General features: G+C 39.7%; 1 protein-coding gene across 3 annotated transcripts in view; it reads left to right on the forward strand.

Annotated features, from left to right (window-relative positions):
* The first annotated feature begins 444 nt into the window (after nt 1–444).
* Nucleotides 445–15,121, forward strand: part of mcu (mitochondrial calcium uniporter) — a 72,610-nt gene continuing 57,933 nt past the window's right edge. Inside the window, exon 1 of one of the 3 annotated variants that reach the window (XM_014006005.1) lies at nt 445–625. In XM_014006005.1, the coding sequence (XP_013861459.1) occupies nt 509–625 (117 nt within the window). In that variant the 5' untranslated portion in view covers nt 445–508. The remainder of the gene's footprint in view (nt 626–15,121) is intronic. The other 2 variants (XM_014006006.1, XM_014006007.1) reach the window with 2 other exon arrangements.

A 15,121-nucleotide genomic window follows, 5' to 3' on the forward strand; every position in this document is an offset into this window, starting at 1 on the left:
ATCAATCAATCAATCAATCAATCAATCAATCAATCAATCAATCAATCAATCAATCAATCAATCAATCAATCAATCAATCAATCAATCAATCAATCTTCAGCACTTTGCTCTTTTGGAGGAGTTTAAAGGGCTTTATAAATAAATTGGATTGCATTGGTTTGGATGGTTAAAAATACCACAGATCAAGTGTTTCTCCTTCTGTTTAATGTGATTTTTTTGCAATTTAAAGTATATGAGCAACCAGCAGAGCATCTATTATTCCATGTTTTATAAAACAAAACCAACTTTAGTGATTGTCAGTGAAAAATCCGGAGAGGCGGAGTGAGGATCAGTCTTTTTTCTCCTGTCAGAAGTGTTTTTGGTGCAACACTGGGCATGTGTACGTCCGTGGTCCAGCCCCACAACCCGCCCACCTCCCCTCCCTCTTCCSCTCCTCGGTGCGTCTGTCTCGGTCAGCCCGCAGCCAGCAGTCTCCTTCCCCGCCGGCGCGAGCTCCTTCACTACCGAGATGGCTGCGAAAGTGTGCAGGTCGGTGCTCCTGTTGTCCCGGAGCGGCGGCGCGGTGGCCGGCAGCCTCCCGGCGGTCGTCGTGTCCCCGCAGCGGCACCAGCGGCACGTCGGACCGGTAAGTTCCCAGGACGTGTGTGTCAGAGACCGGGGGGGTGGGTGGGCTGAGAAGGACCCAGGCTGGAGCTGAGAGAGTCGGCGGCGCCCGGGTTCTTTGCTAAGGAAGTAAAGCTAACTAGCCTGAAGATTTTCCGTTCGCCGCTCGGCTTTTGTTTTGTTTYTCTGGCGGAAAAAAGGTGAGGCTCAATGAGTCATGTACCCTCCAACCTGTCGGGTTATAAATAAAAATCCTCTCTGCGGGACGTGGAGCTTTCAGAGTCGTTGTCTTTTTTTTTTTTTTTTCTTGGATCTGTTTGCTGAACCCCACCAGCTCTGCCCCGCCGTTCACTCCGAACCAGCCCGCCTTGATTTCATAAAATCTCCCCCAAATCCTCCTGCGTGCTTCAACTTTTATCAGGCTCATTCCTCCTCATAGCCACTGGATTAGGACCCTGATTTGAGATGGTTTCAGACCATCTGCAGTCATATTTTGCCATGGATGCTCTGTGAACATGTATTTGGCTGCAGATGGCTGACTGTCAGTGCAGTCCCGTTGCTTTGCTGTTGAGCTGCAGTGTGGTGCAGCAGAAACTCAGAATAATGAATGTCTGTCCAGAGCAAGGGAGAGAGGGGGAAACTACACATCTGTGCGTGGGTGTGTGTCTGTGTGTGTGTTTAAGCATGCACACACACATGTGAGGCATGAACATGGAAGCTCACACTTGGATGATGTCAGACTCTTTTTTTCCCCCCCTCATCTCTGGGTGTTTCCTCATTCAGCTGGGAGATCCTGGGTTTTCCTGCAAGCTACACTGTGCAACAATAGATGCATTCTCAGTAACACTCATTATAAAAGAAAAGGAAGTGGTTATGATTACTTCATGTTTGTTACGGTGCAGCAAGAGTTTGTTCCTTTCTGGGAGGATATTTAAGCTTTTTTTCTTACAKGAGCTGCATGAGGTGGAGGGTAAAACAAATCGTGGATATGATTTAAAAAAAATCAGGACGTTGATGCAATGCAGGACTCAGAATATTGTCATATCCTCTACCACTCTTTCAAATGTCACCCTTTATTTAAGACAGGGGTGCCCAAACTTTTTTTCCCCAGAAAAGGCCAAAATTAAAATCTGTTCAAGGGGGTCAAACGCAGTAATATAATTCGTGAATTTCAAACACTTTTTTGCAAAGTCCTTTTATTTTTAATGATTCAGCTTTAGCAGCCCACAGTGGCCCACGTTAAGTATGCACCATGAATGAAAACTGTCAGCCCATTATRTAGACGTTGGGCCAATGAATTAAATGAAGTGTTTCTACAGAGATTACAACCTGGTAACGAGGACAACTGCTGGAGGGCCAAATCAAAAGGCTTGGAGGGACAGTTTTGGCCCACAGGTCCCACTTTAKGCACCTCTGATTTAAGATGACCAAAGCCCTGAAGCAGCCTTATTACTGACCTGTTTTTGTCTGATTTTATCATTATTTTTCATTCAGATCTTTTCTTGCAGCTTTGGAAAAACCATAAATGATCAAAAAAAATTGGTTTTGTTGGAATTGATGTGCAATGACTTTTAGCAGCAGAAGACAAAATTGGCAAAAATAAAATAAAATGGACAAATTTCCCCGTAGACAACAATGGGGGTTTTGCAAAAGGAGTTAAGTTTTACCTTGAAAACAATGCAGTGATGTCAGTAACGTTTAGTGGTCTGGACCAGTGGTTCCCAAACTTTTTATCTTCTGACCCACAAAATATCCATGGCAAAAACTTGTGACCCCAAATATTACTGGTCTGAGTACATGAACTTTGTTAATAACCCTAAAAACACAGGATTTTTGACAATCTAAACAGCTTGTACACAAATATAAATACTTATTTTTACTTATTTTGTGTTATTGTAATAATTATAGGAAAAATATTACATCAGCAATTATTTTATWACCCTTTAAATTGATTTCTGGAGATTATCCAAGGCGCTTCATGACCCATAATTGGGTCCCAAGCCCAACTTTGGGAACCAAAGTGCAGTGGTTCCCAAACTTTTCAGCTTTTGACCCACAAAATAACAGTAGCAAAGATCTGTGCCCCCAACTATTTTTGGATGATAAACATTTGTATCAGGTCAACAAAACATGGGCATAGTAACAATATTTTTATACTACATTTCTCCATTTTTAAATACACTAACCTCACTCCTTTGTAACAACTGAGGCAAAAATGTAATTAATTCATAGAATCGTTTCAGGACCCCACCTTGATGTTTCGGGACCCTAACTTTGGGAAACACTGGTCTAGACCCTTTCAAAGGTTTTTAGACAAAGTTGTCCTACTCCCACAAACTTTACACTTCTTATACAGGTTACACATCAAAATGTAGGCATTTTCACTTTCTCTCACTCGCTGTAGGCCAGGGCTATTCAACTGGCGTGACCAAAGTTCGGCCCGCCAATTGGTTTGTTCATCTCTTAAGCCAAAACCCCCGTTTTTCTGATTAGTTTTTCTGATRAGTTCTTTTAGTTAAACAGACATGTTCGGTGTCTACAGAAACGTCAGAATCTTGGCTACAAGATGGTCAAAATCATTTCTATGAACACTCAAAACATTTAAAATTACAAGCAGTTGAAGATAAAACTATGAAAGTGAAAATAAAATTGGTTTAACAAATTTGGCAAGTCAGAGATGTCAAAATATTATTTGTGTCAAATAGGATGCATAATGTGTTATTTTTGTTTTTGATATTGTTAAATTATCACTACTTTTTAGGGTTCTGTATGTTGTATTCATGATTAGATGCAGCAAAATRAACTATTTCAAAGGTAACAGATATTTTTAAGACTTGGTTTATGTACAAAATAAATTGCTGGATGTTCAGCCCCTGAGCTGTTGACCTGCAGTAACTGTGGCCCTGGAGCAGTTTAGTTGAATAGCCCTGTTGTAGGCCGTCCAGTTTCCCTCAGACTGCAGTGTGCACATCCAGGGATCCAGATTTCTGCTGTATCTGAGCTGACACTTAGTTATCTTTTACAACTTGCCATATTTCCTTAATAAAACACTTAAGACACATAAAAATGGACATGCACTTGTGGATTAAGCAGGGCGGTGGAGCACTATAATGGACTTGGTATTAAAATTTGAGGCTTTTGGGAAATGGCTGTAAGTTGGACCTGTTCTTGGTCACTTTCGCTGCGTCTACAGGTGGAAAAACACCTTATAGTTGGCACTCTTCACAATTTTTAAAATGCAAGAACTTTGATATATTATTCTCCTCTTGTCGCATTGAACCTATAAGGGATTTCTTGTGCATTTTAAATGGAGCAGCTCCTATGTGTTTAGTCAGCGCTGGCCTTTAGACGTTCCTTTTTTCTGTCAGTCATCTTCAGCTTTTGTAGCTTTGTTTCTCTGTCGCACGGAGGCCTTTGTCCACTGACGTGTTGCTGTCGCGTCTTCCATGTCGCTGTTTGACAGCCAGCTCTTTGTGTTCATTCTTCGCCGTGCTGTGGAATTCCTTTATCAGCGCGCGTTTATAAAAGCTGCGGTGGGAGATACGCAGTCGGCGTTACGTCGGTGCTGGCGGGAAGTGATTCCGCTCAAGACCCAAATGGCGACGAGCCCGTCGGAGCACCGCTGCTCCTGGAATGAGTTTCAGTCGTGATGGACTTGAACTCCCCAGGGATGGGAAGCAGACAGCGAGCTCCAGAAGCTCACATTTAGCTTCCGCTGGTTTTTCTATTAAGTTAGCTGTCATAGAAAACGCTGCTCCCTCGACACGAGCCGAGGGACGTAAAGGAGTCACGAACGACTCGAGCCTTTATTTTATGTAAAATTTCACTTATCGGATTCACAATCGAATGTAAACACGAGAAATAAAGTATATCTGTTTTCAGTCAGGCCGACTCAGTCTTTGAAGTTGRGCATCTTTAGCTGTCGGAGTCGCGGAGTTGAGGCTCACTTTAGGCTTTTAATCCAATCAGTGTAGGAGTAAACTAATTTATTCCTGCTGCCTTCAGAGACTCTGTGCTCAAGTTATCCGGATTAGTGTGATAAGAGAGTGACTGTAAGCTGGTAGCTGTGCTAAAGGTGATAAGATTGTTGAGTGATTGATCTGCCTGTCCACACGGACACTTCAAATAAAGTTGTCCACCCTTTACGGACAAAGTGGTTCCTCCTTAGTCCTTTTAGATAGGTATGAATGTAACCAAAAGACTGTGTGTTTATATGAAATCAGGGCTGTCGATTGATTAATATTTTTTATCTGATTAATCCCAAAGTAGCTGTGAATTAATCATGATTGATCTTAAATTTAATATACATTTCTATTGCGTATTGATAAAATAAATTACTTGAGTTATTAATTAGTTTGAACGTTTTTATTTAGAAAACAACATTAATGCTCAGACATGATTATTTTGAAGATAAAACAGGACCTAAAAATGCTCCAAACATATTTGAGTCAGTTAAGTTTTGTGCAGAATAACGAGGTTAAATCAAGAATTCATGGATTTTCATTCCAAATGAATGAAAGATAGATACTAAGGTCACAGCTGTCAGCAAAACATAAATAAATAAAATAAAATAAGCCATAAGAAGACAAAAATAAAAAAACTTTACATAATGTGTTACACATGGCGGTTTTTTATTTATTTAACCTTTATTTATCCAGGTAAACAGTTTGAGAACCACTCATTAACAAACATGACCTGCAATGCACTGAGTGCATTGCAGTATACAAACCTACATATTCAGCCATAGTAAAGTGATTGTAAATTTTAATTGCAATTAATCATGATTAAAATATTTAATCTATGCCCATGCAGCACTAAAATTAATCAGGGTTAACTCGATCAGTTTCACAGCCCTATATGAAAAGAAAATATATTTTGTGTCGTTTTTAGGTAATTATTGATTAAATTTTTCATCTGAAGTCAGGTGATTGGCGGTTGTGGAAAATAAAATCCAATTTCTGTGCTAAGAAATTGATTTCCTGCACATGATATTAGATGTTTATGACGATATCGATCAGCGTGTCTTTTCTCACATCCTATTATTTCATATCTGGGTTGTCTGCAAGGGTGAACTATGATTATTTTATTTGTTTTTTGTTGGTCTGCTCAGATCATATTTATCCAAACTCCCAGAAAGCCTTGGTGTGTGGAGAGAGTTGTCTTTAGTGGATGAGAAAACTGATCTGGGTTTATTCACAGGCTAAGTGATCAGTTTGAATTTCAGTGAGAGGTTAGTAGTTACAAAGTGATTCCTGTGCTGAATGGGTGTCTCTTTCAGTGGATAATGTCATGAACATTACATGCTTACAGTTTCCACATTAGGATAGAGTGGCTTGGTCGAAAGGGAACCTAGGGTTTAGGTTAGCCACGTAAAACCAGGTTGTCACTTTTTTCAAAAGCTGCCTGGTTTGTTGAAAGATACAAGGTAAGAGAACCGTCAACTACCACCACACTAAACTTTAGCTCAGTAGCTGTAAAAGTTATTTAGGCTTCGCCATTTTTGCATAGGCTAAGGTAGACTGGCTGTGACGGCCATCTTGAACTGTGCTAATCAGTCAGAATTACATCCCTTGTTTGATTTCTGAAGGTTTCATTCAAATCTTTGTAGTTCATGAGATCTTTTCCCAACACTCAGACTTAATTGATTCCAGTAGCTAATGTTGGTTTAAAAACACATCTCCTTCGGCAGTGGGAAAATAAAAAAAAAGAGGTAACTAGACTGTCATCCTTCAGTTTGTCCCGAGGAGTTCAGCTCAGCGTGTTGAAGAGCCACAGACAGGAAGTAAAGAACTATCTTGTGTTGCCAGACAGGCGTGATAGTTTCTTCATCTTCAAAGGCAACTTATCTGGGTTAGAAAAATGTCTCCAGACTGAATAAAAACCAGTCAAATCTAACATTTTTCCACATATTTGTTGTTCTTGTCCTTCTCTGTCTCTGAGAACCAGAAACTCTTTGGTTGTATTGTTGAGGGAGGTAAAGTGAACTTAAAGCAAATACAGTACAACATGATCAGGGTAGGGCTGCCACAAACGATTATTTTAGTAATCGATTAATCACCGATTATTTATTCGATTAGTCGACTAATCGGATCATACGTTAATTGAATAAAAAACATAGAGCTTATCACGTCAGAATGTAGCTGCTATTATATAACCATTGTCAGATTTTAGCTATATGCTAACTAAAAATAATTGCTGTGGAAGGCAAGTTCTGCTCTGCAGATATTACACAGGTTTCTCTTTCATTTTCTTAAAATGATCCCACACTTTGAGCTCTGTTGTCAGGTAGCCATGATACCAGAGCCTGTCTGTATAATGTCTTGTGACGTCCACGGCCTACCCCAGTTACCACTACTGTGCATGTGTGTCAAGGACAGAAAGGTAGATGTGGCAGTGGAAGGTGTCAAAGCAGTTTGGAGAGAAAAACAAAGTAAAGAACAACAACAAAAAAAGAAAACGATTAATCGATTATTAAATTAGTCATCGATTATTTTAATAATCGATTAGTCGTCGATTAATCGATTAATCAATTAATCGTGGCAGCCCTAGATCAGAGTGTCAATTATTGACAAAAATCAGCAGTGTATTGTGAAAAAAGTTATCCAGTAATGTTTTTATTTATTTTTTCCAGTTGTGCTACTATTTACTTAATATATTTACTATATTTTATAATACTAACTCTTTATAAAGCGCCTTTCACAGACATAAAATCACAAAGCGCTGTTCAATAAGTATCAACAGGAAAATATAAATAGAGTAAAACGAGCATAAAAAAGCTCAGTATCATAACATAAAAGCCTCACTTACACACCTGAAGTGACAGAAAGTAGGTCAGCAACGTTTGAGTCCTTGAAAGATCTGTTTGGGATTGAGATTTATGACAACTTGAAAGTACTGTTTGAATATATGCTTATTTGTTGAGTAACTATGCAGATGAAAGAAAGTGTTTTATTTTCATTGAGTGTGTACCTGCATTTTAGTCGCATTATCAACATTATCAACTTTCAAAACTGTGTGTGGTCGAGGATAACCTTTTAACAAGTACATTTAAAGAAACACACTAGCTCCTTGAGCTTACTTTACAAAAATGTTTTTATTTCTGATTTTTTTAAATTCAGTTTAGAGAAACTGGGTTTAATTTGGCTCCAACCTCAAGACCTTTATAGTTAATCATATGAATTTTATATTTTGAACCGTGTGTCCATCGTGTTAGAAAAGCTGGATGGAAACGGCAAAAATTCGCAAAAACCTCCTAAATTTCGCAAAAAGGTTTTTACCCTCGCTTGAGGTGGTTTTTGTTCCGAAAAAAAGTTAATGCACAAAAGATGGAAACACGTCTGATGCACTTTTCTTTTTTTTTTGTGACATTAAAAGCGCACTCAAAATGTGCAGTGTCACATTATGTACTTGTTCAGAAATCACGAGATTCCTATAGGAAGTGCACCAGGCTAAACTGRTGGTGCTACAGCTAGCAGCTTCTGCCACCATTTGTGCTTGCAAGTGATCATACAATACCCACGTGATGCAAAATTAATGTTAATGATTTATAAAATAACGTTTGATTGGACCGCTGTTACATTTATTAGCAATCTGCTTTGATCTCAGCCCTGCTCAGACTAGCTTTTAGCTGATTCTGGTCACAAAGTTATCTAAAGCAGGTAAGATGTTAATCGTAACTTTTCTACAGAAGCCCACTGCAACTCGTCCTAACCTATCCTTTTAATATAAAACCAAAGCACTGCTAGATATTTAATAATTTGGTGGTGTAGTGATGTTTTCACCAAAATGTGCAGCAGCTCTGAGTTCTGGTGACCACTGGTCTGTGTCCTGCAGTCAGGAGCAGACAACCTTTTAAAATCTCCACTAAATTAACTTTGTTCTTCAGCTAAAACCCACAAAGCTTAGGGATAAGACCTGAGTCCACACGGCTGTGGTTGTTTTCTGAAACGGAAAGTCTTGCTTGCTGCTGAAAAAAGGCAACCTCTCCCGCAGTTCTTGCTACGTTTACTTTGTATTAAGTTGCAGCTGCAAGTGCAACACACTGCAATTTCTTTTTGAAGGGTTAAAAGTGTCAGGATGTTCACAGAAAACTGAACGCTAACTTAGTCAGGACTTATTCCATAGCTCATCACAGTAACAGGTAAAAATATATGTTTAATCCTGCCTGCAGTACAGATTTTGTAACGTCTTTTGTTTGGGATCTGTAGACAGATGTCAGAAATGTATTAAAGCGGACCTCATACCTTACCTTCGGGACAGAACTCCTGTAATTTTTCGGTGTCGGTCTTCCTGGTGAGTGGTAGCCAGAGGAGTTTTACACATCAGAGTGTGGTTTGAGAGTAGTGTGACTAATCTGCAGGAATACTATGTGCTGCACTATAAAACTGCAACATTGCTTTGGTTAAAAGTAGTCATTCCAAAGTCGTGAACGCCGGCCAAAAAACCCCAATCTGCACCATATTTTCCAACAATTTTTGACGTGTTGGTTTGAATCCAAGCTCAGATTTGTTGAGTAAAGTATGTAGATCAAAAGACACGTTAGGTTGAAACTAAACATACAGATCTAAAGGTTTTGTAAAAAAGCTCTGTCTTAAACCTAAACTTGATCGTTCTCTTTTCTTTTACTGCAGATCCACTCATACCTCCTGAACGTCTTCTCCGAGATTCTGCTCTTGTGTGATTCCGCCATTTTTATTTACCTGCCAGACTGCAGCCAGCCTTTTATGTAGGTCGTTCAATGATTTTGTGCGAACATTGTTCTTGGAAACTAGGCAGTGATGGAACAAGAATGATGCCCCCAGGTGTCTTTAACAAAAACCAGATCTGGACAATTACATTTCCAGATGCACCTAAAAGGAATTACACTGAACATGTGTCAGAATCCTTTACGAAGCAGTGTCATTCACAGACATTGTAAGGCTTTTGCAGGAAAATATAGAAATGTTATGAATCCACGGCTACGCGTTTGTTGAAACGGAGCTTTTCCGAGTCAGACTTTTGATGCTAAGAGACGAGCTTTCCTCTCTCCTTCTCATTCTTCTGTGGTTTCTTCTAATTTCCCTGCACTGCCTTTGCTCAGTTCATTACAACTCCTGCTCATCATGATCATTTTTCTCACCAGCTGTTTGCCCTGTAGTCAAAAAAAAAACTGCTTTGCGGATGAAATGGTTCAAGGTATGTTTCTGTATTGAGCAACTGTGGCTCTAACAGTATTTACAGGACATTATTAAGTCCCTAACCGGACCAAGGYGTTGAATGCGCCTGTTTGTTTGATCACCAGACAATACTGTGGCATTGTAACGGATGAGACTATGGACAAAGCCCTCATTAGCACTTTGAGAGGAATTTCACCCTTGAAGCGGTAAACGACTGGTGAACCTCTGCTGTCGGCTCGGACTAATTAACTGGTTCCCATGTTTCTGTGTGGCCCAGCGTGTCTCCACTCAAGTTTGAAAAGGACATTAAAACTAGGCCAGCATGTGTAACGTGATGATGGATGGAAGCAACGCTTGGTTAACCCCATCCACCCCTGCTTCACACTCRCCTCTCGTCTGAGATGCGGGGCTGTGTTTGCAGACCTCTGTCAGGAGGGCAGGCGAGGCGGCTGCCGAAAACCTGAAGGTCATCGGCCGCCTTGCCTTTCATCTCCTTAGATATGAGACTCATTATTGTGATAAATCTTTGGGAACTCTGGGCCAAAATGAGCAGCGTAAATTAGACTCAGCAGATTTAGGCTGGATGAAGGTCAGCTGTGCCAAAATTATTCATAAAAGAAAAGAAGAGTACACAGATGGTGTTTGTGTTTATGTCYTATTATTTGGAGGCCATTGACCTATATAAAAAAACAACGTGTGCAYTGCAAGATGTCAAGATATAGTTTTTTTTGTGCAAAATATTGGGACTCACTGAGCATGACGTTAGTTAGGAATAGAGACGTTCACTTGACCTCTGCTTCAGGAAATATTGATTCTTTGTATCCTTGTTTATCCAAATTTATGTGGAATAATAAAAGGYGACTCTGACACTTGAAAGTGACAGTTTGCCACCCAAAAAGAATATGTTTGATTTGTGAAGCTTTACAGTACATAAAACTGTTATTTACAGTATTGGTAAGGGTTAAGTCTGATCCTTAGATGTAGGGTTTGTGGGCATTTTAGGCAAAAACACTAGGACTGCATGATWTTAGGAAAACCTGTGATGTGCGATAACAGTGCTTAATATTGCGATGAAGATTAGACTTGCGATAAATGAGCAAATACATAAGTATCAGGGGTGCAACATGTATCTGTATTGAATCATTCAATACACACTATGAATGGAMGAATACAGATTAAAAAAATTAATTGWATCAACTTGTCTTCTGAAGATGCTCTGTGTTGGAGGATCAKTGGATCTGTGTTCAACTACTCCGTCTAGACTGCATTGTCGAGCACAGATCCACTGAGAAACCTGCTGTTTCAGCAACATTTAATTTAAAAACTATATTTTTGAGGTTAAAACAAATGTTAAGAATTAACTTCAATAAGTTACAAGTTAAGAAAGGCATGGAAATTTCCCTTTTTCGTATCGAACAAATATCGAACTGAATTGAAAATTTTCTGTGTCGTTGCACCTCTAATAAGTATGTAGTGCTGATGTCTTACTGCTTTGGGTTCAGAGCAAAAAAAAAAAAAACAACAACAACAACAATAAACAAACAAAAAAGTAATCATTTCCATTYCAGCATGAATTTTTTAAAAATATGAAGAGATACAGCCAACTGGCTATTGACGTGAAGGGCTCCATTTGATTGGTGAACTTGAAGTTTCTGTCTGAGTGAGAAAATGTGCAAATGCTGAATTTTGAGCCAACATTTACTGCAGTTTATGCAGGKTTTTTTTGCGATATGCATATTGCTTACGCTTTTATCACAATGATGATAAATTTTTGGTATATTGTTCAACCCTAAAAAGCACTCTTTAAATTTGTCTGGTTGTTCAATTTTTCTTTGATTATTCAACTTGATTTTCTCTGGTCCAATAAATTAGTGTGGAGGGAGATGCACATATTCAGACAATAAAGCGGAGTAGACTCGTAGCCACTTAATAATTTTTTTAAAGGTCTATGTCAGAAATGGTTGCCTTTTGTGGTTTGAGTTTTAAGAATAAATGAACAGAAAAAAAAAATGCTTTTCAGTTTCACTTTATATTTTGGAAACTTAAATTTAAACATCATAAATTCAACACATTTTATGTTTGTCTGCCCTTTTAATAATGATAAGCCCCTCCTAGAGATGCGCATTGAACCCTCAAATGTAAGCGTCACTGAGCCGCCTGTATTAGAGAAAAGTAGACTGGATATTATTCATTGTGTGCAGTTTCTTCTGTCAGTCACCTTTTTATGGCTGTGATCTGTATTCCTGCTGTTCTCCTGTAACTTACATATTTATTGTTTCAAATTGAAAGGAATACAGTGTAGGTCTTCTGGACGGGTTCTTCTCTAATGAAACRTTTCGTCTCTCCTCCAAGAGACTTCTTCAGTCTGAGAGTTTCAGGCAAAATTCAGGCTTTTAAGCACTGCCTCCATGTGACTGATACATCACATGGCTATCGTTGACACCTAATTAATACCTATTGTTAACAGGGGGTGGAGTGATACTGGCAATAGCCGCACTGTAGGAGGGGGACAACTGAAAACGGAGGTCTCCACCTCTGTTTAATGATGGACGGTCTTTCTTCACAAAAATGGCTTCTTTTACTCCTCTCTCAAACCAACGTTCCTCYCTATCAAGAATGAGAACATCCTCATCTCTGAAAGAGTGACCGCTGGCCTGTAAATGAGTGAAAACTGCAGAGTTCTGGCCATTAGATGTAGCTCGTCTGTGTTGGGACATTCTTTTGAACAGTGGCTGCTTTGTTTCCCCGATGTATAACTGGTCGCAGTCCTCCTGGCACTTAACAGCATATACAACATTGCTCTGTTTATGCCGGGGCACCGGATCTTTGGGGTGAACCAGCCTTTGCCGTAATGTGTTTTGGGGTTTGAAAGCCACTGGGACATCATGTTTAGAAAATAAACGTCTCAGTTTCTGCCTACCACTATACAATTTTTTTCTTTTTGATTTTTTACCTGGATTACTGAGATGCATCAGGACGGATACAGTGTATTTATTCTTACTGATTTAGAAATTACTACTGCTCACTTAACGGCAGAAAATGGTCAAATCAGGGCAGGCCGAGGAGAGTCATTACTTTTAATGATGGCGGCAGGAGATGAAACTGGCTTTGGCTGTCAACACTGAGGCACTTCCTAATTGGAATTGGAAACATTATGCATGAATGAGTCCTATTTTACTAATGGAGTAATTTGAATGAGATGGGTCAGGGGGATGAGGGGGATTCTGATGTGAGGATTCCCTCGGCCCCAGGTTCACCTTTTTTATTAAAGAGGAACTGGCTGCTTTGCTTTTGTCTTCTCACTGTCAGCGCAAATAAAATAATAATTATTCTAACTACAAAAACTTTGTTTAAAACCTGGAGTCACTCAGAAACCCATTAATCTGCCACAACCAGCTTAAAAATAATTCAAAGTTTTTGAATTGCTGCATTTCAGCGCTCTGAGACATTTATGTTTAAACACTCGCATTTAAATCTGTCATGTCAGATGGCGAAGAACGCATCACGGTAATTTGCTTTTTGATGGCGGGCGATTATTTAAATAAGGGTTGACATCTTTCAGGAACAGTTTTGGAGGAATCCGTTGCTTATCCTTCACCGTGCAGCTGTCCTTCATTGGGTAACAGTTAAACCAAAATAGAGTGCAACAAACACCACTGATTTGTAGAACCACCCTTGAAATGCAGATTATGTGCAATTATAACAAACACATGCTAAGTCTTTTTATTTCTGCTGGATCACTTCCCTGGAATAATGGCTAGAAAAAGGGTGTTACGTTTTCAACACTTTTCGTCCTGAAAGCCCTGAGAGTGTGGTGGTCGATGTCTCCTCTGATAAAACTCCTTGATCTCTGAGGGGGCGACGGCACACCTGCTGGATGGAAATCTGCCTGCATTCATCTTCGTAGGGAAACCTCTCCTAAGAAAAAGAAAAAGGGCTGGTCATGGTTAAACAGGATGCAGGGAGAACTTTGATATCATCCCTGTTGAGATCATTGTGGGGAGTGAGAGTGTGTGTCGATGAGGAACCATTTCTCCGTGGCGAGGCACGGTGCCAAGCAGGCTAATGCTGCCGGCTCTTGTTTCTTCTAACGCGTGGGCTCAAGTTGCCTTTTTGTTTTGTTTTTTTATTCCGGGTGGTTGGCATCCACAAGCTGCAGCTGACAAAACAAGACCTTTTTTACGCTTTGTAGAGAGATGACGCGTTTGACATGCGTCGCCTTGAAGAGTTCTTTAGCGGAAGATTCAAAAAGTGCAACTTCTCTGGTTTAGGGACGAATGCTGTACTGTTTTTAGGAGTATTTAAATAAGGGGCGAACTGATTTATTAGCACCGATTTCCTTAACTTTGGGAGATTGGCCAATCTGTGGAAAAGATCGGCATCTCTACCTCTACAAAGGTCTGAAAATCAGCTACTGTTCTCCTTTTGCTCTACTGTGAGCACTGTCCAGTTAAAACAAGTTTGTATTGTTTCAAGGGTATTATTCAGGGTATTTCAATAAAATAAGATGGCAACATTGAAGCTGTATTGTGACTTTGTAACACCTGACAGTGTCAGCTTATTAACAACTTGGCCAAAATCAGAATCAGCAGGTCAGACTTTTTAAAGATCAAAGATTAGCCAGAAAACTGGAATTGGTACACCCCTAGTTTAAACGTGTTATCGCCTGCCGACAAAGGTAGGGGATAATGTTTTTGTGTGCTTTTCTGAACCATATACAAAGCAGGTATTTAGCAWGGGGACTTTAGGGCATTCTTGCAACACCCTGTTCAATTTTACAACATCCTCTTTCGGCTAGCAACGYCTCAGGATGCCCTCAAGGAACCGTGCCGATCTTCGGGTCCACAGAGATTTTTTTTTTACTCTACGTAAATTTCGTAAACCTCCCTAAACTACGGAAGTAGAAAAGGGGGTGACCACAATTATTTTATGAAGCCGGAGGAAAACACTTTGATAAATTGCACCGGCTTCGATAGAGGAGGTGGGTAGCGGTTTTACAGCTTCRGTAGCTGCTGTTGTCGCAATCTCTGGTCCTGGTCTGCTTGTAACTTTTTTACCTACCACAAGCTTCCATGGGCTTCGTAAGCGACAGATGAGTGGTCGCAATTATTTTCTGAAGCCAGAGGAAGACACGTAAATAATAAATTGTACCAGTGTCGACACCCTCCTCCAAAATCCTACCTAAAAGCCTGATGGTGTGTAACAATTGGATTGGGATCCACAACTCAACGCATTTTTTAAAAGAATGTTAAGTCTTTAGTTTTTTTATTGTGGTACTTTTTATTATGGTGTCTCATAGTTTTTGTGTTTGTCTTTTATGCACTCTTGAGTACATATAATTCTAAATATGAGTCTGTTCAAAA

The sequence above is a fragment of the Austrofundulus limnaeus genome, unplaced genomic scaffold (genome assembly GCF_001266775.1).
Source record: "Austrofundulus limnaeus strain Quisiro unplaced genomic scaffold, Austrofundulus_limnaeus-1.0 Scaffold33, whole genome shotgun sequence".
In the NCBI taxonomy this organism is placed as follows: domain Eukaryota; kingdom Metazoa; phylum Chordata; class Actinopteri; order Cyprinodontiformes; family Rivulidae; genus Austrofundulus; species Austrofundulus limnaeus.